Source organism: Wyeomyia smithii, chromosome 3 (genome assembly GCF_029784165.1).
Source record: "Wyeomyia smithii strain HCP4-BCI-WySm-NY-G18 chromosome 3, ASM2978416v1, whole genome shotgun sequence".
Classification (NCBI taxonomy): Eukaryota; Metazoa; Arthropoda; class Insecta; order Diptera; family Culicidae; genus Wyeomyia; species Wyeomyia smithii.
Genome location: NC_073696.1, coordinates 112099347 through 112123622, shown reverse-complemented (window position 1 = coordinate 112123622; position 24276 = coordinate 112099347). Strand labels below are relative to the sequence as shown.

The window sequence follows — 24276 nt, the reverse complement described above, 5'->3', positions numbered from 1 at the left end:
CTGGCGCATGTTGCTGTGGCAAAGTCAACCACGTGATAAAAAATAATATCACGTAAAATTAAGCTAGGAACCTTCTTCAAAGATACTATGAGCAAAAATCACACTTTCAAGTTTAATTCAACGCCAAATTATTTCTCACCCGTAAGATAGTTTGCAACATTAGCATGCTGCAGCAGTGTTGCTGGATTCAATCAGTTCGTGGTAAATCACTTTTTACAAACTTCGTAGAGCCTTATAGTCTCCAGAAGAGTTTTCTTAGGAAAATTTGCTACTAATATCATGTACCAATAAATTTTTGGGAACCAACGGACATCTCTGCAGAATAAGTTTTGAAAAAGTGGATATTTGCATACAAGATCGTATAGAAACGTCAAAAATCGCGGGGCCAGCGCTACGATCCAACTAACACTAACAGTCTCTTCCGAGCCGAGACTCGAACCTACGACAACTGGCTTGTTAGGCCAGCATCGTACCTTGAGACCAGCTGGGAGGGTTATGAGTACTATACAAGGAACACGAAAAAGGCATGGGAGCTAACATTTATTTTTTGTCCCATCCTAAAGTATATATAGCTTTCTCTTCTCATCATGTCAGTATTTTTTGTGTTGCTATGAACTACACAACATTTTTTGTGAAAAGTTCACGGTAAACCATTTTGAAAGCAAAAATCTTTCGGTTTCGACTGTGTGTAATTTCCTGCAAACCTCAACCCAGAGTAGTGGACAGAAAAACTTTTTCTTTGCCTATATCATGGTTCAAGCCTAGTCGTTTGGCTATCAAACAAGATGTATACCAGAACGAATGTTTGAAAAAAAATTGATTTAATTTCTTCCATATCGATGAAAGGCAAGTGTTTTGGTCAGATAAAATATCATCACGTTACGTCACAACCATTCGACTCCATTTGTACTCCAAATACGCAACCCAACAAATCTACCTCAATAACCAAACAAATATGTGAGATAAAAATAAATTTTCTTCGCAGACATTGTTTGTTTTGTTATAGCAAACAACATTGTAGAATATTTAAAAATCGTAGAAAACCACTACTAAAAGGTAAAATTGAAAAAACGGATTTTTAGTGTCAATCTGTAGAAAACTCCATGGTGTGTTTGGTGTGTTTGACAAAGTTGTTTCTTATGAAACATCTTGGCCGAACACGTTGAATTTTTATATGCAAAAATGACAAAATTTAAATTCGCTGTTCACTGTTAAGTGGATTATTCACAAAACTGTTACTTCTATAACATGGAAAATAATTAATGGAACAACTTAACAGAAGACACTGTGGCTCTAAAATCGAGTTTTTTGGGTCAAAATAACATCGATCATGCTTTTGTAGCTTTGGAAACAGTGTGCGATGACTGAATCAGTGGTGCTATTTTTCCTGCCAGAAAGTATGATTTTAAAAGCAATTTTCAAAGCAAAATATGCAAAATACAATATTGGAATATGTATTTCTGTATAGAGTACCCATACATCCAAAGATTGACCGTGCGAATTGTTTATTGTTTGCAAATTCATGATGAAGCAGATATTGGATACGTTCAAACTCAAAAGATAACGACGTTTGGAAAGATTGATTTAATCGGAGTGAGAGCATCCTTGTCCTAGAATTTACCTTAAAGTCTCGTTGCTTGTAATACATTGGTTTCTAGATGCTTCACGTCATCTTGTCTCATTACATAACTTTGGTTGGTTAAGGTTTCGAAGCATGATCCGTAGGATAGTTAGTTACTTCTCCGTGATTATGCTTACAATCTGCTAATGTATTCATACAATATGTTGATTTTCAAGAAGTTTATTCGGAAAAATAGAATTCAAATCAACGATATCGTCAGGATTGCAAGTGCACTCAATCATGGCTCCAACGATACAGAACTACCTATATTTGAAAACACATTCGCAATAAATTTCTTTTTCGTCGATATTAAGCATTATTTAAGATATAAAATCTGAAGGGTTGTATGTAAAGCCGTGACCGTTACGTTAAAAATACTGTTGCATTCAAGAGTGATCGTAAGTAAAACTTTTAAAAATTCGAAAAAGCCTTCTCCTTTTAAATAATTCCATAAACATTTGGCTTCAGACAATCATCTCGATTCTGGATATATATATATATATATATATATATATATATATATATATATATATATATATATATATATATATATATATATATATATATATATATATATATATATATATATATATATATATATATATATATATATATATATATATATATAGGTTAGGTATAGGTTTTTAAGCTGTTTTCCAGAAACCAGGAATCGTCATTTTATATTTCAAAATGGCATGTGGACCCAATTTCTGGCCTCTGGGCAACATTAAAAAACATCCATATTGAGTTTTTTTTTTTGTTCTCGCTTATTTTCCGTCGGTCTAGTTCCGCCACTGTTGTGGCCAATCACCGACGCCCAGGGAGGCGACTCCACACCCAGGACCCTAACTCACGACCCGTTTATTAACGGACCGGCGCCAACGGCTTTACTTCCTCATGCGATGGAAGGCGTGATCCCAGAGATTTTTCGCCTCAGAAAATCTCCCGGTGTCGGCTAGGATTGAATCTAGACCAGTTGGGTTGGTTGTGAGTGGATCACGCCACCTCACAACCATCGACACCTATGTCGGCGGTGGGATTCGAACCCAGGCGTCGAGCGTGGTTGGCGGAGACGTTACCAACCACACTAGGCCCCCGCTCTCATCCATATTGAGTTGTATTTAGCCATTTTCGACGGTTTTCAAAAAATCGAAAGTTGCCATCTTACAATTCAAAATGCTGTCTGTTCTATGCGACTGTCCATCATCACAATTACAAAAATATCCATATTGGATGGTATTTGGTTACTTTCGTATGTTTCCCAGAAACCGGAGGTAAATGACATGTGAAGTCAATTTCTGGCCTCTGGGCGTTATTCTAATTCCAGAAAAACCGATATTGGGAGATATTCAGGCTTTGGATGTTTTCCAAACCAAGAACCAGAAACCAAAAGTGTCCGTCTCAGATTTAAAAATGGTGTCTGAAGTCGATTTTTAGCTTTCGTACATAACCCCGATCATTTTAAACTATTTTCCGAAAAAAAAGGTTAAAATATTTGTTTTATTCGTGTGGGACTCACACCCACTTTCAAAGTAGGGAGAGGTGTCAAACCATTAAAAAATATTTCTTGCCCCCAAAAACCACCACATACCAAATTTAATTCCATTTGTTTAATTAAGTCTCGAGTTGTGCAGACATTCGTGATTCATTGGTATGATAGCCCTCCCTTCCAGACAGTGGCGTAGCGTGACCGGGTGATACCCGGGGTGGAAAGTTTGGGTGTCACCCTCACCAGGTTACAGTGAAATCAAAAATTGTGAGAGCACCTAATTGATAATTTATTTCACCTTTTTGAAGGTGATACCAATGAAAATTTTCCTCATGGGTGTAACCCCCTAGAGGGCGACACGCCCTCTTCCAGAAGCGGGAGGGGTCTCAAACTATCCGAATCATTTTTCCTGGCACCAAAAAAACCCTGCACACAAATTTTCAAGCCAATTTGTATCAAGTATGGGTCAGACAGACAGATCCATATTTTTATATGTTAAGATTTAAATTATATTAAACAAAATTACTGTAATGTTTTCTTAGAGTTTTTTGCCTTAGCGGCATAAGCATCATTGTCATACCAAAGATATACCCAATCGTTTTTTCCTAGGCTCAACCGTTCTCGAGTTATTACAATTTTTTCCAAACTACCACATATGTCAAAAATCACTTTCTTGTCCTCAAAGCATGCAATCGCTTGAAAAGGTTTGGTGGATAATTCCTAAGCATGCTGTTCCTGCGTTTGGCATGGATCCTCATTAGCAATTCATCCAATTCATCGTCTTCGAAGGTTTTTGCTTTTCCGACACGCGAAAAGGTCGTTCACATCAAACCTACTATTTTTAAAGCGGCAGAACCAATCACGGCACGATGCTTCATTTTGAGCACCATTTCTGGAAATTGTTTTAACTCTCGATGCGCTTAAGCCGTCGTTTTCTTTCAATGAAATATGCAAAGTATCACTTCCCGCAAATGACGATTATGTGGCATTTTGATTCAACTGAAAGTTGTGAGGTCACCATAAAAAAATTTAATTTAGTGTCGATTAGACTCATCCCATCGCTCCATGGGATCCTCTCCTGTTTTTTAATAAAACTGCTATTTTTCGCCAAAAAAACAAAGTTTCGTTCAGTTATGGCTACAAAAACACAATGTAATAATACATTATTATTGAAGGAATTAGTCGAATAATACAAAAATATCAGATTACAATTACATGTCTTTTCACTATTAGTGTTACAACTGTATAGCATCTCTTTCGAATGCCTAGATTTTTCAAATATTAATCTGTTATTGCTCCCATAACTTGTGAAGCCAAGCTATGAAAATTCATTTTACTTATCTTGCAGACTATCTATAGTTAATTTTCAATAACAGAAATACCGTACCACTGAAAGTAATTTGAGACATTTTTATTATTTGCGCTGCACAGCAATATACTTTCAGTTTATATATACAAGCAATTTTTAATGTTATTGATTCGCGAAGATCAAATAATAGTATCCAAAATTAAATGTAACTTTTATGTTTAACTTTCTTGTTTTAGTCAAACACTTGATAGTTTTGATAATATAGACCTTGAAAAAGTTCTTTTGAACTATACTGACTTGATAATCATTTTTACTTCTAGAAATAATCACCAATAACCATGTTCAATAAGGATTTACGAAGACACAAGACTCGTAGGAATGAACTTTTTCACAATAAATCTTCTGTTTGATTTTTGGTTTGTTGCGAAAATATGCATCAACAGTTAACGAATCTAGATTCAAATCATTGGCTTATTTCGGAGCGCAGAGGTGAAAATGGATTGGATTACTTGTTTTTCAGTTTTGGAAGCAAAATTATTTCACTGAACTAGAATGAAGTTTAAAGTTTTAAATTTGCCACAACTTATACGCATTTGCAATTGCATCTAAACTTCTATAACCAACAATGGTGATGTAGAATGACATCAACTACGCTCAATCTGTCGACTGGTTGACACAACATTAACACCTACCGACTACAAATTTAACACCCGTTTCTCGTTTCGTTTTTGGTCTTTAGCAAACGACAACGTCACACTGACCTACAATTTAAATACTTACCTTGCCTCCCAAACTTCCGGCAAAACAATCACGAATCGATTCTGGACACTACCTGGTAATTCATCGAACCTTCCGCAGAGTTTCGCATTGCTGTACTGTGCAAAGGAGAAACTCAATTTAAATTTAAATCGCATTAGGATCATTGCCATCATCCGGGGCATAAATATCCGAAACGAGAGCTTCCGTGTTTCTTCGGTGCACAGCCATCGTATTGCAGTACGGTTGAACAGCTTGACAATCACCCTAGCGATTGGGAGTAAAATATACCTGCATCCATCTGCATTCAGCAACAGGCCTTTAACTATAAGGAGCATAGAAATCTGTTGAGCAAAAAAAACAATTTCAGTTTAAACATTTATTTATTTTCATTTCCTGTGGATAAAAAATCGTAGATTTTTTTTCTTTTATTCGTCACCTGTAGTGTCGTCTGTCGCTTAGTCCTTACACAGAAAACCAACCTTCATGCAATGTAGCGAAGAATTCATCACGTTGATTCGATTTCTGCTACACGGCAGCGAACCCATCACGGCGACTGGGATATTCCATTGACTTTTCCTTCTGCTTTTCGTTTCTTTTCAGTGCCGCCGAACATTGACGATTCGCTGAGCTCGAGCGACGTTATTGTCCGGGAAGGATCCAACGTGACGTTGAAATGTCGCGCCACCGGCAGTCCCCATCCGTTGGTCAAGTGGAAGCGGGACGATAATTCTAAAATAACTATTAATAAGTCGTTAAGTGGTAGGTATCGAACGATCGGCAGGACTTTGGCGCAGCGAGAACGGTAAACGACATTTCGGTAATTGGATTATATTGGAAATCATTGTTGATAATAAGATTGTTCTCGCAGCGGGCAGTTTACAGTTTCGTTTTGTGATTGGGTTTCTTCGTCATTTAATCTGCAAAATTTTCTTAAAAAGTTAGCATTTTTTCAAGTTTTTTGCTATTTGATTATAAATTATACTCATAAAACTTTTCCAACCATTTTTAGTGATAGAATAATATCGATTGAAAGTTTTAATAATTCTCCTGCACCACATGTGCACAGAGAATCGCACTAAATTAGCAGCAAGCGCAGACCTTTGTAAGCGAAACCATTCTTCAACTGGCTAATTGTTCTTTCCGAAATTCTCACTCTCGTAAACCAATCGCAGAGAAAATGTTTTCAACAACTGCTGCCGAACCGTGTGTCGTTGCAAGCCATTCTTTCGCTGAGGCTAGCATCCCAAACCACACCAACACTCTAGCTGTCTGCATTAATAAATTTTCCTTATTTTCTTCCTGTCGCCTTTGCCGGATCGGTAATTGCAGTGCTCGAGTGGGATGGCGAATCAGTGGAGATATCGAAAATCTCCCGCCTGGACATGGGTGCATACCTCTGCATTGCATCCAACGGTGTTCCGCCGACGGTGTCGAAGCGAATTAAAGTCAGCGTTGACTGTAAGTATACCACAACACATACACATTCATTGTATGATATCTTGGTGCTGGCCAGTGGAGGATTTTTTCTTGTTCAGAAAAAAAATTCACCGCCAAAACGGGGTGCTGTTCGGTCACGGTATAATTTCTCCGGCAATTCAAATTAAATTCATTTGCATCACATTCAAATTACAAGTCTGCGGAGTTGCTGCTGCCTCTTCTGCCATCCACACTTGGCAGGATTTTATGCTAACTAGCACCAGGAAAAGGGTTTTGTTTCAGTTCAGCCAGCCGGCGCAAAGTGAAACGGGTAACAGCGGAAAGAATATGGAAATTGAGGGTTTCTAATGAACCAGTTGCCTTCACAAAATGGATTAACCGGGAAGTCGTTAAATTTGTCACCTCTTTGGCAAGGGTAATTAAGGGTATCATTGTTACCGGAAAGTTAACATCCGGTTAGCTGAATACACCGGATATTCAACCTGTTGGTAACGCATTGTGAAATTTGCCTTCGTAGGGGTGGATAGCTATGATAAGCGACCTTTTGTTGAGATGCCTGAGAGGAAGATAATAAAAACATGAGTAATTCAGGTCCGATTTGATATAGGGATCCAGATGAATCACAAAAAAAAATCGCATAAGATATTTGACACAAAAAAACTCTATTATAATCGATAGATATTGTTTTAAGGTTGATATCTATAAATCTTTCTAGTGGAATTATTAATAATGTATATTTACAGTAAATTTGAAAGACCGTATTGAACATTTAGTCCAATTGTAAGCTACATTTTGCGTTTTTTATGATAGAAAGAAAGGTTATAAAATGGTTAAAATGGTTAGGTTGAAATATTTCATAAGCTAATAAAGTACGAAAGGGGTTTTTTTTCGTTACAACATTGCAACATTCCTTTTTCTTCTATTAAAAAGAAAAGAGGTGTTAAATGTTAGTATAGACATGCTTGCTCATGATATGCGCATAAGTACTGTTCGATATGGTCTAAAGTTAAGCAATTCGTTTTTATGAGTATGGCACATCATTTTGGATGGTTTTAGCACAATGCGCTTATGGAACATGCTTACAGCGATAGAGGCCGTGTCTTAATCTGCATTGTCAATGAGCTCATTTTCCACGCAATTTCCTCGAAGCGCCATTCAGTTGACTTATAATATCTACCCGAAGCGCTTCACTGATTGGCTCGATCCCTGAAGAGCCGTTCAAGGACAATAAATACTTTCCGTTCATCACCGAGGTGGCGTGGGAGATGGCGAACGTGCCGGTAAACTCTATAAGTGTGTTGTGCATGAATGGCTACGATTGGCGGTGTTTTGTTGTTACAATATTGCCACCGCTAGCTCCACTCGAACATACCTCATTGATAAGCAATTATCATTAGTAGCTGTAGCACAAAGGGAGCCAAGCCACAAACACCATCAGTTATCCCATTGTGTGACCTAGCGGGTAACACGAAGTCGAGACACGGCAAAGCAGAATGTTGGTATATGGGAAAGTGATGATACTTCGCAACTATATACCATCAGTTTTCTATGAGCCGTGGATTGTGCTGATACTTGCAACGAACTATCTATAATAATTTACATTGTACATTCGAATATATATTGGTATTAATTTTTGGTTTATTTATTTCGACTAGCCAAATCTCATCCAACTGAAGTCGACTTCAAAGGATTTTTTTTAATATAATTTTCATACTATGTAGCTTGCTCTGCACTCTGTTATTGCGGGCTGTAATAGACGAACGGCCGAGTCCTCATCTGTAAAGGAAACGAGATTGCAGATCTTCACGCTTGTGATGTATGAGACAGTAAGTTGCTCTCTGTCATGAATTCGCTTGCCGACAGCAGAAATCAGAAACATCTTGATGTGCATCCCACGTTAGAGGAAAAGAAAATCATAAATATTTAATTTCTTTTTACAGTTTTGATGTTGAAACGAACAGCGCAGTTATTGTCGGCTGTTGTGGAAGATTCTCTGCCAATGCTCTCGATTGTGCCTTAGGGAAGCTTATCACAAATATCCCGGATGAAAGGGACGGTATCTTCCTATGATGGCGATTCAATTTGATCCAACATTCCGTTTACCGTTCGGGACCAACCATTATCCCCAAGAGTCGTCAAATCTTCTAACCGCAAATTTTTATGGGGCCAAATACAATCAACACTTTTGTACGGCAACCCACCCGTTCCCTTTGCAGAACGATTCAAAATCTGGCTAGGGTAGGGTCTTATTTTGCGTTACTCCTACCATCAATGTTTTAGCTCAGCAATCGTTCGGCTGCTTAATACTTCTCCGACAAACGTGCAATTGACCACCCTAGTGTAAACCAACTGTCAGTGCCGCAATAGAAAGATGTTTCGCCTTCGAGTACAGTTGCTCTCTTTATGACATCATTAAAACGACGACTGTCTGATTCTCCTTAATCCCCACAGAAATGGCAAGGTGGGTTCTGCTTTGGCATCATGCGACCTGTGGTTAAATAATGCTTCCTGGAAGTGTGTCATTACGCCCATTGGATTGCGGTCAATCGTGTGCCTAAGGATCAAAACTTAATCGCCATTTTATTGTGGAATTGAGGTTTTCATTCGGTTAGAAACAATGAACAAAACTTTTTATTGGTTGAACATTGATAAGGGACAATCATAGCTATTGCTGTTCAGAATGGGTATGATTGCAACTAGTAGAACATTCCGAAAGAGTTTTTCATAACAAATAATACTGATCAATGTGAATATTTTATTACATTTATTCATGGTACATTTATTGCGATGTAACTACCGATACGCAGTCAGAGCGTCATTTAACACATCTGACCATCTAACCGCAGGCGATGGAAGGAATGTAAAAATCCTAATTTATTTGATTGCACGTGCTCCCTTATCCGGCCGCCCGTAAAACGTGATATTCGATTTTCTTTCCACAGTAGCTTCGAACCGTATAAAAGCATTGGTTCACAGATACAGTGGATCTTCAATCAAGTGTGCCAAACACACAGAAAAAAGGACGGTGTAAAAGCTGTAATTCGGATTATTAAGCCACTGATGTAGCAAAAGATAAAACTCAAGCTGTACGGTATCCTCAGTTTGCCAGCTACATCCTATGCCCCACCCGTCGCAGGTATGACAGTTGGTGGTCGTTGGTGGGATTTTTCTCGCTTTTCACGGAAGGCTTACATGTGCTCAATCGAAGGCATCTTGAATGATAACACCGGCTCAAGGATTAGACGAGATGTTTGGGGAGAGGCAAAAGCAATGCTGTACGCTCAGGCCAATATCGACAACTGCTAAGTATTCTTCCGTAGAAATACAATACCAAATCGTTCATTTACTGAAAGTTTTCAGCAGGCAACCTTGTTGAACGATGCCAACGATTTGGCAACCCTTCTCACGGTGGCAGTCTCTACGAGTGTCCGTCCACTCCAACTGCTTCGTTGTTCCCAGTGGATCTCGCTTTAGCAGTTGATTTGCTTCAAATATTTATTTTTATTATTTCGTTCACACCTTCCAAATCATCTCTCTCTCTCTCTTGCTAACCTTGCCTACGGAAGAAACGCTTTTCCCCAATGGTGCGCCTTAAGTCCCCAAGTCGGATGCTCTTGCTTGCACTCTTTCTTTTATTCTTTCGTTCTCTGGTAGTAGCAGGCGGTTCTCCACGATCGATGTTGTACAAGCCAATTCATACGCTCCCTGGGGGCATGTGTGAATTTGAAGACAGATAAAGGAAGTAAATCCTAACCGTATCAACATCAAGTAGTGTAGCTTTAATTTTTTATGTATGAGCCAAGCCAGTGGTGGCTGCTGGCTGCCTGTGAGCTGACGCGAGGACACATCTAGCGCAGGGAGAATGAAAATACCGCATTTGAACCAGACACGGGTGGGAAACGCCGTTCTTTTTTACATTTTATCACCGAGAAACGATTTTTTGGCGATTCCTTCGCCTGTATACCGTGCCACGGTTCATAGATCAGCGACGCTGACGACGGTTACCGGCTGGAACAGGATTACGTGGGTTGAGCAGGCTGGATGATATAGCGTCGGAATGAAGTTGCGATTTTTCTTTCATCGGGTGACTGTTCGAATTTCCACTGCCATCATTTACTGCTGGTTGTCGGGGTGGAATGGATTATTGGTATTAGAATTTAAATTTTTCCTTCCGGTATTGGTGCTGGAACGCTTTAGGGTGCAGTGTTGGTTGAGCGCTGAATAAACTTGACTGGATGAGAAATTGCAGGAGTTTCTGTTTATTTCATAACCTTGACAAAAAATGTTCGAGTCTAAGCTCGGGAGAGACTGTTATTGTCATTAGGATCAGTACACTTAACAGTTGGCTTCGATGTCTGTTGTGTATGATTAAACGGAAGGTCGAGTTCCGATATGGAATGCAACACCAAGGCTTTGCTTTTTGACAAAAAATACGGTTGTATTTTTTTTTTGTGCGAAACAAATGAAAAAGGTTTAGATGTTAAAAGGCGTGTGTGATTGTTTCATTACACCAAAACCAATGATTACACTTAAATTATTTTTAAACTATAACTGTTAATTTTTTTTTCTATCGTACAGCTTATAAAAATCTACAAATTTTGCATTTGCTATCAATATTTTTTACAAATTTATAAAATCGTTTAAAAAATATCTTTTCGGCAAGCAGCAAGTTCACCTCAGCCGAATGGTTATGTACTATACTTTGTTTCCTTAATTTTCACTTCTGTTTTCTCTAATACGATATGAACTCAGTTGGTTAACCTATTTTGTATTATATTCTCTATTAATGTCTTAAATATTAAAAAATATTACATTAAAAATAACATATTTTAGAATCAATTTTAATATTTTTGCAAGAAAATCCTACTAAGATTTTGGGGAGGGGGAGTTATTTTTAAAAGAATTTATTCAGGGAGAGGGATATTTGTGGATAACCTCTTGCCAGCCTTTGGTGATTTCGATTAAACACCAGCAGGTCAACCGGGATCCTAAAACTGAAAACCATTCTTCTGGTTACAGAAACTTTTTTCTCGTTTGTTAGCGTAGTTAAGGTCAAAGATAAACAATGCGATTTTTAAAGTATTAAAAACCAGTCAGAAAATGTACCATGATCGGACCATTTTTTTATATGCGAGATTTTTCAACTATTGAATAAAAAACTGTATCAAATATGTACCCGCATCATCAAAAAACTTCTTCTGATGATGTTCAGCATGTTTCATTTAAATTACTTAAGTATTACTATTATTAAAAAAGTTTTATAAAATGGTCTATTTTCGAGCACAATTTGCCCTGACAATTGTTACCAAGTCTTGTTTTCAAGCAGTGATTTTAGAACCGAATATTTAAAGATTGCAGTATATTTTCCAGTAATATGCTTCTGTAACATTTAAATTCAATGTAGGAACACTTTTTATATGAAATATTTGCTTTAAAGTTTGAATTATTGGTGAAACGCGAAACGCGCCTGTTTTGTATTATAATCGGACCAGCTTTGAACCATGATCGGACCAGCCTACTTCTGAGACATCACCGTTTTACTTTGCTTATGCTTGATATATCCAATGAAGGGTTTCACGTTTTATTGATTGGAACTGAATATAAATGATAAGGCTTATTTTTTATTGAATAAAACCTTTCTAAAACGACGTAAGGTACGCAAACTAAAGCAAAACCATTCAAAACTTCACTGTAAAAAACCCTTTATGCTTCAAATAGGGAAAATATAACTCAGTGTCATCCTTATTTAGGAAGCAGTTTTCCCGCGAATTTTCGAATAGTTTACGAGAGAGTGATAAATTAAAATGTATGAAAATTTATAAGTGACGTTTTGCGTGGATTTTTTCCACGATTATTTTAAACGGTAAAATGATTTCACGAAGGTGAGAAAGGTTTTAAAATTGATTGATTTGTGATCTAATGATAATATGTATATCAAAGTTATTTTTCAGTAATAATACTCTTTTTGAGCCTAACTACTTTTTGAGATGCGGCAAAGGAAACTAATCTTTGAATTTCGTTTAGCGATAAGGCTTAAAATTTTCTTCTCTCCGAAAAATGTTCTCATACAAAATTTCAACTCAATCGAACTTAAGGAAGTAGTGTGTCAAATTGATCGCTTTGAGTCGCACTTTTACGAAAGGTACAGTTCATGCGATTGTCGATATGGAAATTTTTGTTGATACTTGCGTAAAACGCCGAGATCTGGTGTTTCCTCGAGAAAAAAAATTATTGGAAAAACTTGACTTTCTGGGACTTAGAAATTTTTGTGCTGGGGAACTCATTTCACTTGTCACACTCTCATTTTCACTCCACTTTCAATCTCACTTCACGGAGCTAATTTTGTAACTTCACTTTAGGTGGAATCGGAAATAGGTCTCAAAAAAGGAAGTGAGCGTGAGAGTGAAATATATTTCACCGTGAGGTAACTCCCGTAACAAGTACCATTGGCTGAATATCGCACTTCAGGTATTAAAGTTAGAGCATTGCAATATTCGGAAATTTGGGGACTACAAGTTGGTCATGCATCTTTTCTCAAAATTGTGCTGGTGGAGTGAGCTATCGGTAAAACGAAACTGATACCGAGAAAACACCCACAAATTGAATAAGCAAATTTGCCGTATTGGAAGCTTAAATATAATTCATAATGTTTTCGCAATAATTTGAAAATAATTTGAGCATCACGAAAAAATATATAATTTATCAAGCCCAAGCCAAACACCGTGCATGTAAAGTCCAGCACGCGAAGCGGAAAATCGCTTAAAGTCACAGAAGCACACTGGTCCGATTATGATACATTTTTTGGTCCGATCATGATTCACCCTGGTCCGATCATGATACAAATTCTATGGTCAGTAAAAACGATTTATTTAAATAAATTTACGTCAGATTTGCTATAAATTGTTATTTTTGTAAACTAGACAAATAGACTTTTCCGATAAATATATATTATTTATGATTACATGTTATATTAATGGTGAAAATGTGACATGAAAAGCGATGTACCTTGAAAATAGTCTAAATTGGTCGGATCATGATACATTACCCTATGAAATAAACATTTATTTATAGTATTTATGTTTTAGAAAATGGCATACCCATGATTTTTTTTATTTTTGAAAATGGACTTTTGATAAAAAAATGATATCAAGATTTTGAGAAATCTTGCGAATTTGCGTGGCATTCAACGTTAAGTTTTTTTCGAAATGTCGGATTCAAAGTTTATAGAAAAACATGGTTGAATGGATGAATGGGAGTGCAAATATGTTTTAAATAGCCCCGAGTAAGCAGCGGGCAAACGGTTTGCCTAACATTAAAATCAGGCTTCGTAAAAAGAATGTGGTGCGAAACTATACTGACAACAGCTCTCTCTTTTTACTCTAACAGCCTCTTGAATAAGCTATTCATGAGTGCTCACCTACAGCTAAAGCTCACACAAAGCAACGAAACTATCTTGTGTTGCACACGACGGCTCATGTAGGGGAACTGCTCCATTATTCATCTCATTAATCCGATATTCACGAAGAATGCACAGGTAAAACACTAAATTTTCACGGAATCATTGAACAAATGAACTAAATATGCTTAAGTACACTTATGGAATCGTTTAGCATTGTATATTTAGTATAATTGGTTAGATTTATTCTAAATTTTGTAAAACAAAACCATTTTTCACAACGCTCCCATATCCATCTTAAAACTTGAATCACTGCTCAATTATTCATCTCACGACGCCCCCATATTCATCACACTGTCAATCATGAATGAAACACATTATTATGAATGAACGTAGCCGCAGCCCGTCGTAGTAGGTTACCTAGGTAACTACTACTGTGCTTTCGATTTATGTCAATTATGTCGTAATAATTCATTATTTTCAGTATAATTTATTCGTATTAACAGGAACTGATTTGGCAACTCTTGATTTTTTTCAACGCAGTGAAAACAGATGAAAATACATTTGGTTGAAATTTAGGAATTGTAGAAATTCATCTCATAAATTTCTGCTAATTCAAGCTTGTTTTAGGAAATTTAAGGTGAACATTTCAAAGATTGAAGTATTCTTGGTGTAGTGAGTGATTTTGTTTAGTGATTGAAATAAAAAGTGGTCCGCTAGTGATGAAAAAAACTTTGGTTGGCTGCTGAACGAGTCCCATTGTAGCCGTATAGAACAATGCGCGGATTTTGTTTTCTAAGGTAGGTGATTGAATTAAATGAGTTTTCGAGTGCAGATGCCCGACTATAATATCAAATTTAGTGCTTTTAAGTGAGTTTTTGGGGATTATACTTCATGAGGAATCTAAAGTGAACTAAGAAGAATTCATTCCATCGATTAGCAGATTGGTTTAAGAAGAAAATATGCTTTTTTTCCTTTTTCAATTGTGTTTACTTGTTGAATGAGATGAATATACGGGCTGAGATGAGTAATGGAGCAGTTCCCCTATATTGTTCGTTCAGACATGATAGCCTTGTTTTGTTCGTTTTGAGGACATCTGGCTTGGCTTGCGCTGTTGACAGTCTGCTGATTGGCTGCGGCTGTCATTGAATCGCACTTTTTCGTTTGTCTTTTATCTTAGGCCGGTGCCATAATGAATACGAAGCAAACCGTTTCATATGTATTTCCATTGTTGATATTATTCCCCACGTAAGAAAAAACGTATTTCGTACCATCTCATCACTCTCTCGTACCATTTCATCATAGAATCGGCCTTACTTTTGTGAATCATAATCACCTGACATCTCGGTCGGATTCGTGCCGCAGGATGCAGGGGATTATTGGCTGTCATCAGCGACAGCTAAGAAAAACCAACAGATATAAGAAGATGAAAAATAACAGCCCGTTTGGCATTGCATGTGTGTGCTGTCGTCAGTGGCTATAGGGTTATGTACCAAACGTGCGGGGAGCAGGGAGAGCTTTGCGATACAATGAGAGTCGAATCATTTTCAGAAGCCTTGAGCTACATTAAGGTAGGTATAGAAAGTATCAAGTTAAAAAAAAATGAAAAAGTCTTTGTAATTTTTTAATACTATAATGGGCAAATTGGTAAACGGCTGGGCACGTGTCACTTGAGACCCCATTGTGGTCATTCACCTCTGTCCAGCAACTCCTATCCCAACCTCCACGAGGTGCCTACCGGGATACGAATAACCTTAGCGGAGATCGGGTAACCAATCCCCGGTGGAAACCACACTCCACATTTGGAATATAAGGACTCTACTCGAACCAGCACGTGCAGGTATCCTGGCTAGAGAGCTAAATGTCGAGGTTGCTGCCATACAGGAGGTGAGGTGGCCGAAAACGGGAGAATGCGAATTCCAGGCAGTAGATCGTATTGCGGGCACTTCATTCAAGTACCACATCTACTACAGTCACGGCGTGAAAGCAGAAAGGGGAGTCGGTTTCGAGCTCATAGGGAAACAGATGAAGCGTGTAATTAGATGGAGGCCGTTCAGTGACCGTATATACGTTTTGAGAATTAAGGGCAAATTTTTCAACTACAGCCTGATAAATGTGTACGCACCAACCAACGATAAACCCGATGAAGAGAAGGAGGAGCTCTATGAGCTCTTGGAAAAATCGTATAATGAGTGCCCAGGACACGACATCAAAATCGTCATCGGGGATGCAAATGCGCAGGTCGGGCAGGAGAACTTCTTCCGCCCCGTGATTGGTAGAGAAAGCTTCCACTCTACTACGAACGACAACGGCCTGCGGCTTGTCAATTTCGCTGCAGCCAGAGGTATGGCTATCTGTAGCACTTATTTTGCACGCCGGAATATACATAAGCACACCTGGAGACACCCAAATGGAGAGGCCTGTCCCAGATCGACCATGTTCTGATAGATGGTCGGCACTTTTCAGTTGACTTGTATCATTATCTCGTGGTATCCAAGATTCGCGCCCGGTTGTCCAACGTGTTAAAATCCAGGACGACAATCAACTGGAGAAGTGACTACAGAGTACTTGCGGAAGGTTGATGAGCGAATCGAAGATCAAGTTGGATGTGGCCACAGTGCAATCAGCATCACAGCGGGAGAAGTGTTGGGTACATCTGCGACAGCCACGTCCAATGAGTGGTTTGACGCTGAGTGCCAGCGAGCTACGGATGAAAAGAACCGCGCCAGAGTTCACATGTTAGCCACGACTGTGACTCGTCAGAGCGTAGGAAGATACCGGGAGGCTAGAACTGCTGAAAAAAGACTCCATCGCCGGAAGAAACGACAGCATTGGGAGCGGATTCTTGTGGAGGCGGAAGGTTGCTTCTCTAGGCACGGTGCGAGAACCTTCTACAAGAAGATAAATGGAATCAGAAACCGGAACGTGTCAGCCCCTGTCATGTGCAACGATAAGGAGGGGAACCTGATTACTGATAGAACGGAAGTGGCTAGGCGTTGGAAGGAACACTTTTTTTTTTTTTATTCTCGCTTATTTTCCGTCGGTCTAGTTCCGCCACTGTTGTGGCCAATCACCGATGCCCAGGGAGGTGACTCCACACCCAGGACCCTAACTCACGACCCGTTTATTAACGGACCGGCGCCAACGGCTTTACTTCCTCGGACGCTTTCGTGTTGTTAAATGGTTTGAAGTAGTGTGACGGGTAGTAAAACTTATTGTTCAAATTCGCATTGGAAGGTGCTATAGAGAGGGCTGGCATCCAAAGAAGTGGCTCCATCATAACGAAGTTTTACTCAATCCTAAGTTTTGCGGACTGAAGCTTAAATTCTCGTCTTCAATTCTTGAGGGCGAACTGGAAGATGGTGTTTGGCGCAAACGCTTGAACCATAAGTGTACCAAGCTTACAAATCGGCGGATGTAGTCAAGCGGATAAAACACGGTATGCTTTGGACTAGGCATGTAGTTAGAACACCAGAGGACCGACAAAAACTATATTTAGCAGAAATCTCGATAGAGGCCGTCGATTTCGGGGTAGACACCGCGGTAGTGAGATGTGCTCTGTCGACGATGCCAGCTTAATATAGATTGTTCCGAAAATTTTAAATACATCTTCTTTCTTGAATAAAACAAAAAATACAAGATCGGGTCATTTTATTCTGAAATATAGATAATAAGTGTTTTCTTTCCAGTTTCAATTCAAGTTGGGATTATTTTTCGTAAAATACGCGAGTTCTCGAACTTTTCTCTAAACACTACTCATAAGCTTTTGCACAGTGTGTTCCCCGACCATTTTTACCACTTTAAGCCAATCTTTTTTAAATTTTTCAACATTGTCCGCTGGTTTGACATATTTCCTACGCTTTGCTTGGTCAAAACCCAAAACGTTTCAATAGGGCGAATTTCAGGGCAGTTTGGAGGATTCATCTCTTTTGGGACACATGTGACATTATTGACCACCCTAGTGGATCCTTAGAGTAATGGCAGGAAGCAAGATCGGACCAAAAGATTGGAGGATTGTTATGCTGCTTAACCATGGGTAACAACCTTTTCTGCAAACACTCTTTCACGTAAACTCTACCATTCATTGTGTCATTCGTAATGAATGGACGTGATATTTCCCCACATTCACAAATGGCCTGCCAAACCATTACCTTCTTGCCGAATTTTTCGGTGTAAATGGCTTTCACTGGTCCAGGGACATACTTTCCCTTCGGTGATGTATAAAATTGCGGTCCTGGCAGAGTCTTATAGTCCAGTTTTATGTAGGTTTCGTCAACCATGATAACACACCCCATTTTTTTGGTCAGAAGTTTGTCATAAAGCTTCCGAGCTCTCGGTTTCACAGATTCAGCTTGTTGTGGATTTCGTTTTGGCTGCTTCTGCTTCCGACGGGTCTGCAGACCCATTCTTCTTATGGCACACATAACGTTACTCGCCGAGGTTCCAAGCTTTCTCGCCACATCTCGTACTGATACTGAAGGATGCCGCTTGTAGTATTCCTTAACCTTTTTGTCCATTGTGGGATCAACAGGCCCGGGTTTTCTACCACGTATTAGGGCATCAGTAAATGTGCACTCTTCACAATACTTCCGCCATGCGGTTTGAGCTGCTCCGACACTTATACCTTCTTCTCTGGCTAATTTTCTTATAGAAAGACCACTCACGGTGCCCCATTTGTACACAATTCGCTATCTTTGCTCGGGAGAACGCATTCTCAAAATTTTGCACTAAATGTTAGAAAAAATGACAGCATCTGTTTCTTTTGGATGTAAACAACAGGACGCAGCCAACGTTTGGTTGAATACTGCACGTTATTTAAAATGACGGTTGATCGCCAGTGTATTTATAATTATCGGAACGGTCTATGAGTCATAAAAACCTGAGAAAAGCACGTCATTCATGTATGCTCCCTTAGATAAATATGTTTCCAATATATCACGCGAAAAATCCAGATGACTATTTCTGGCTGCCGGAATACATCCTAAGATTACAAAATACCTAGAGGTATTTCGATGGCGAAGACGGCGGTATTCAGTTTCTGATAAACAGCCTTGAGTGACCAAATATAATCTATTATAAGTATACCCAGAGGCCAGGAATCAAATCCATGCTTCATTTTGAAATCCGAATTCGCAACTTCTGGTTTCTGCAAAACATGCTTAAATTTTCAAATCCAATCCAATAAAGGTATTTCCATTTTTTGGATTCTAGAATATTATTATTGTATTTGAAGTGATAATTTGAGTATAATATGTGAAATTTAACGTAATAAATCTGCTAAAGAAATAAATAAATGTACTTTGGAAGAGATAAATAAATGTGATATGGAAAATGTCATCAGTCACATTTTTTCACAGGCCCTTTTAAAACTGCAGTCGTGGATCAACACGAAGAGCTGATATCATAAAATGACCTTTTTATCAAAAAGGAACAACTGTGCAAAGTTTCAACAGAATCGAAAATGATCGATCAGCATCGATTTGCAAAGAAGCGTCCTATATGAATATAACAAAAACTCTGAAATTGGGTAGGTAAGAGAAAAACTCACTAATAAAAAAGTGACATTGGTTACAGAACCAGATCAAAAGGTGACAAATACGAGGTCTTAGGGCAAGCCAAAGAAACATTAAAAAAAGCGGAAAACGAACCCTTTTCAAAATCCGATTCATTGTGAATGTAGATTTGCTTATTTGAACCTATTTTTTCGTTGCTCGGAAGCATGCGAACATGTTCACAACACTCTAGTACGGTTGCATGCAACACTGCAGGTTGCATCAGCAGCAACAACCAAAAAAAACTTTTTTTTTAATGTTTCGCTCAAGTCCTCTCATCGCCAATGCATTCGGAAGCACAGCAATTTTAGCATCCTTCAAACTCAGTTCTGAACAGAAACACCGAAAAATTACTATCCCATGGACAATTCTGTGTGGAGAAAAAGCAAGCACAGTCAACCGACTCCCCCTTCACCGGAGAAAAGCACAGTGTTGATTTTATGACTGGCATTAAAATTATTATGCGATTCATTTTACGATTATGTCTACATCGTGGCAATTCGGTGGAGCTTGGCGGAGGGCTGAAGACGGGAAAACATCTCGTTGTGGTCGGATTTTTTGGCTACAACTTTCCATTTGTTTTCCTGCTTCCGAACAGGGAAGCACACAACCGACAGCCACTTTTGGTTAAGCAGAAAACTTCCCCTGCGTATTAGCTTTCCTGCCGTGTGCTCAAATTTTGTCTGATGGCGAGGACTCGAGCTGTTTGTTGGTAGGGCTGATGGCGGCAGTGTTCGGTTACTTTCACTCGTGCCAATTTACAAAATCCGGTAAACGTGTCTGCGCGGAGGAAGCTCACAAATGGGCCAAATTATTGTGTAGGCCATTATGTAAATCGGTGGTTTGAATTTTAGAGCCGTTTAAGAGGACCGTTCACCGGTAGAGGTTAAATTTTTCATTGAAGTCTCTTGAGGCTGAGCAGTAAAAAGTTTCAACGGTAACAACTTTCGCAAAGTTGTAGTGATTTTTTGGTCGGCCGGCACGTTGAAGTGTATTTCAGGAGAGAGCTAGTGATTAGTTAAGGATTTCTAGAAATCATTATTATTATGAGCGATGGATCCAACCCAACAGCTTGGGATTTGCGTCGATTAAATGTGTCAGGTTTTTCGACTGTAGTACTTTATTTATTGGATTCGTTAATCTGTGTAGCAGAACCCGTTAGGCGACAGCAAAGGAAAAGAGAAAACACATTAGTATAATCCTCGCTAAAAAAGAATCTTCCAAAATACTCACCAAAATAAACCAAGAACACGCTACCCGAAAGCCGGAAAATGTGCCAAGAAACTGTATGTCAGGAGGGAAAACATTAGCACGGGGTGTCTCAGAGCATCAGTGTGCTTGAGTTCATATTTTCTCGAACTCTATCTGTTTTTATAACTTAATTCTTGCCACTTTGTTGGTCTGTCAACGGGTGTGTTTCTAGCGGGTAAAAGCTTATGCCACGTTCAACCTCTTTCCGTTATGTTTGACTCGAAAGTGTGGCGATGCTTGTTGTGTGTTGCGGCGAAAACAACAGTGGCTATACACGGAACAGAAATCCAGACACTAAAGTGGGAATGTGTTATGACATTTTATGTACTTAAAAGTTGGTTGTTGTTGGTGCATCATGTTCTGGTTTCTAGAACTGACTCATTGCTCTAACTAGGTAATATTTTGGCTGTAAAAATGAAGGTTTTGAACGCTAATGGCTTTGCAGCATGTTTATGCAAAGGTGTTAAAATGTCGTAAGCAATTTCATATGTCATATATAAAACAATGAACTTGACATTGTGATAATGAGCAAAATCATTTCAAATCGCCTGGAAATACGCGAAAATTTAATCGAGCATTTTTGATTTGAATGAAACTTTGCACACGTATTTGGCTTAGCAAACTGAGCATTTTTCACAGGTGGAGAGATTTTTTACACCCATGAGTTACATTCTAAAAGGGCGTATGCCTTTTGGCACAGGTTTTATTCGAAGCATTGTAGCCCAGAAACCGTTGGTTGTACAAAAAAACTGTCTGAGAATGAGTTGTAGGGAATTAAAAATGCACCATAAAAAAAAATACACTGCACAAAAAAAACTTTTTTTACCAAAAAAAATTAAAAATAAACATTAAATTTCAATTTTACCAAAAAGGGCTGAATTTTTGTTTTATTTTTTTTTTTTGTAAAGAAACCTGACGTTAATACGCAACTTTAAAAAAAAGTCCAGGATGGAGAAATGAAAAATATTTTTTTTATGGTAGATTAATTTTTTTATGAAAATTCTAATTCAAATATTTTTCAAAATATTTGTATTCTGATGATTTTAAAAGATGCGGAAAATCATTTTGAATCAAAAAGCTCTTGGTAGTAAACATTCTAAAGGCATTGGTTTTCGAGTTATTTCTAATTTTAGCTCGAAAAATTTTAATTATTTAGGAAAATACACGTTTTTCCTAATTTGTCCATGGTTCTCCAGCGAAAACCATACGTTCATTGGAATTCTCGATCAAAAATATACAATTCATTCCTTGACAACAAAACGATTGGGCGAACGGTTCTCAAGAAAAGAGTTAGATGTTCTAAGTAATATAAATATATATAAAAATCAAATATTTATTATCGAGTTTTATTATCTTAGGAACATATTTTTTATGACATAGATACTTTACAGAACTAGTTTCACCTTATATTTTATATACACAGTAAAAAAAATTTACATTACTTTAAATGCACATAAATGGAGCATTGGAAACCACGTAATATTCCGTGTGGCATTATATTCACATGCAAAGTAAATGAATATATTGTGAATTTGCATGCATATTTATATTCGAAGCATTAAGTTTATATCAATTAACGTACAAATTTACATGTCTTGAAACGATTCTGTATTGTACATTATTTACGGTGTGGAATTGTATATGTTTTTCACTTTATGTGCTAGAAATCGTTATGTGCTTTCATTTGTATTAGTTGTAAATTTCATTTTTTGGTACTGTGTACATTATAAGTAAATGATTCGTCATCTTTTAAAAACAGCTTCGTTTGTATCTTATTTTCTGAAATTGGAACAAAAGAGTTATACTTTTGTGTGGCAGCTATTATTACAGATTTTCTGAAAATAATGCTCCATTCTGTTACTCCTTGTTCATATTCTTCATATGATACCCAACTAAATGACATTTTTGATGAATTTATATTACTTTTCTGATTAGACCAATCATACATTTCTTTTGCGCTTATAATGGGATGTTCATGTTCTTTAGCTAAACTTGCATTTCCTGCCATTCGTGTTAATATGCAACCAATTGCATCGCATGGGCCTTTACCATGAGAAGTCGCAAAAAAATGCCACTCTGCATCGACGTTATATTTTGTTTTGAGCTTGCAAAGACTTGCAAAGTTTTTTCTATTTTTATATTGTGAGGCAGCTCCATCAGATTTTAATATCGCTTTTTTCAACTGTATTGTTGTTTTCAAAAAACTCATTAATTTGGCAATGAACACCTGAACCGCAACAGTATCATGATAGAGTACTTCCGATATTATGATGAAGCTGATATTCTTAAGTGTTCCAGATTCTGAATAGTAAACAACGAAGGGATGAATGGTGGCTTGACTATCATTCCAATAGCTACACGAATCACAAATTGATAAAGACGTATCAAAATGAGCTTGACTGTTCAAAATTTCAATTTTGCAATAACGTTTTAGTTTAATTTGCGTAAGCTTGATGAGCACCGATGATCAGGGAAGGGTTTACAGTATTTGGGCTTGGTGTATTCCATTTTCACTTTATTCATCTTCACAAAATGCAAACTGTTACTAACACATCTGGAGTAGTGCAATCGTATTTATATACGAAAACAGATATTATAGGTAACCCAGTAGTTATTGGTTGCGTACTTTACAAACAGTTATTATTAGTAAACAAGTAGGTAGTGTTGCACGACAAACATTTTTTTTTTTTCATAAAACATTCGGCAAGGGGGAACGTGTAGGTAGGCCAAGGTTTAGCGCTTGAGTTATTTATCCAATCGTTTTGTTGTCAAAGAATGAATTTTATATTTTTGATCAAGCATTCCAATAATTTTTCGAGCTTTAACTTTTTTTAAGAAGTTGCGTACTAACGTCAAGTTTCTTTAAAAAAAAATAAAAAATAAATTCAACTTTTTTTTTTAATTGAAATTTAATGTTTATTTTTAATTTTTTTTTGGTCAAAAAAAATTTTTTGTACAGTGTACAGTTTTTCTGTACAACCAACGGTTTCTGGGCTACAATGCTTCGAATAAAACCTGTGCCAAGAGGCATACGCCCTTTTAGAATGTAACTCATGGGTGTAAAAAATCTCTCCTGTGAAAAATGCTCAGTTTGCTAAGCCAAATACGTGTGCAAAGTTTCATTCAAATCAAAAATGGTCGATATTCGACCATCGGTCATTTCGCGCGATTTGTCTCTAATATGGTTTGAAGTAGAATGCACAACTGTGCAAACGGATTGTTGATGATATGCAAATGTCAATTAAAAATAATTAACCCTATCCCCGTGGAGAGAAATAAGTTTTACATCGAAAAATGACATTCCAACTTTTATTACTCAGCAACCGCATGCATAATTGGCACAAACTGTATTGCATGTTGAAAATCAATCTGTTCTCTAACTGCTTATAATATTTTCAACATTAGAAATTTCTAGTATAGTTGTTAAACTGTTATCAAAGTTTATATGTCAGGTGATGCCAT

The 24276-nt window shown here is 37.7% G+C and overlaps 1 protein-coding gene across 12 annotated transcripts in view; it reads left to right on the top strand.

Moving 5' to 3' along the window:
* The window catches only part of LOC129730152 (lachesin-like), a 145391-nt gene that overhangs the window by 54856 nt on the left and 66259 nt on the right, over positions 1-24276 (top strand). For all 12 annotated transcript variants that reach the window (XM_055689234.1, XM_055689235.1, XM_055689240.1 and 9 more), the window contains exons 5-6: positions 5779-5937; positions 6508-6636. In XM_055689234.1, coding sequence (XP_055545209.1) covers positions 5779-5937; positions 6508-6636 — 288 coding nt within the window. The remainder of the gene's footprint in view (positions 1-5778; positions 5938-6507; positions 6637-24276) is intronic.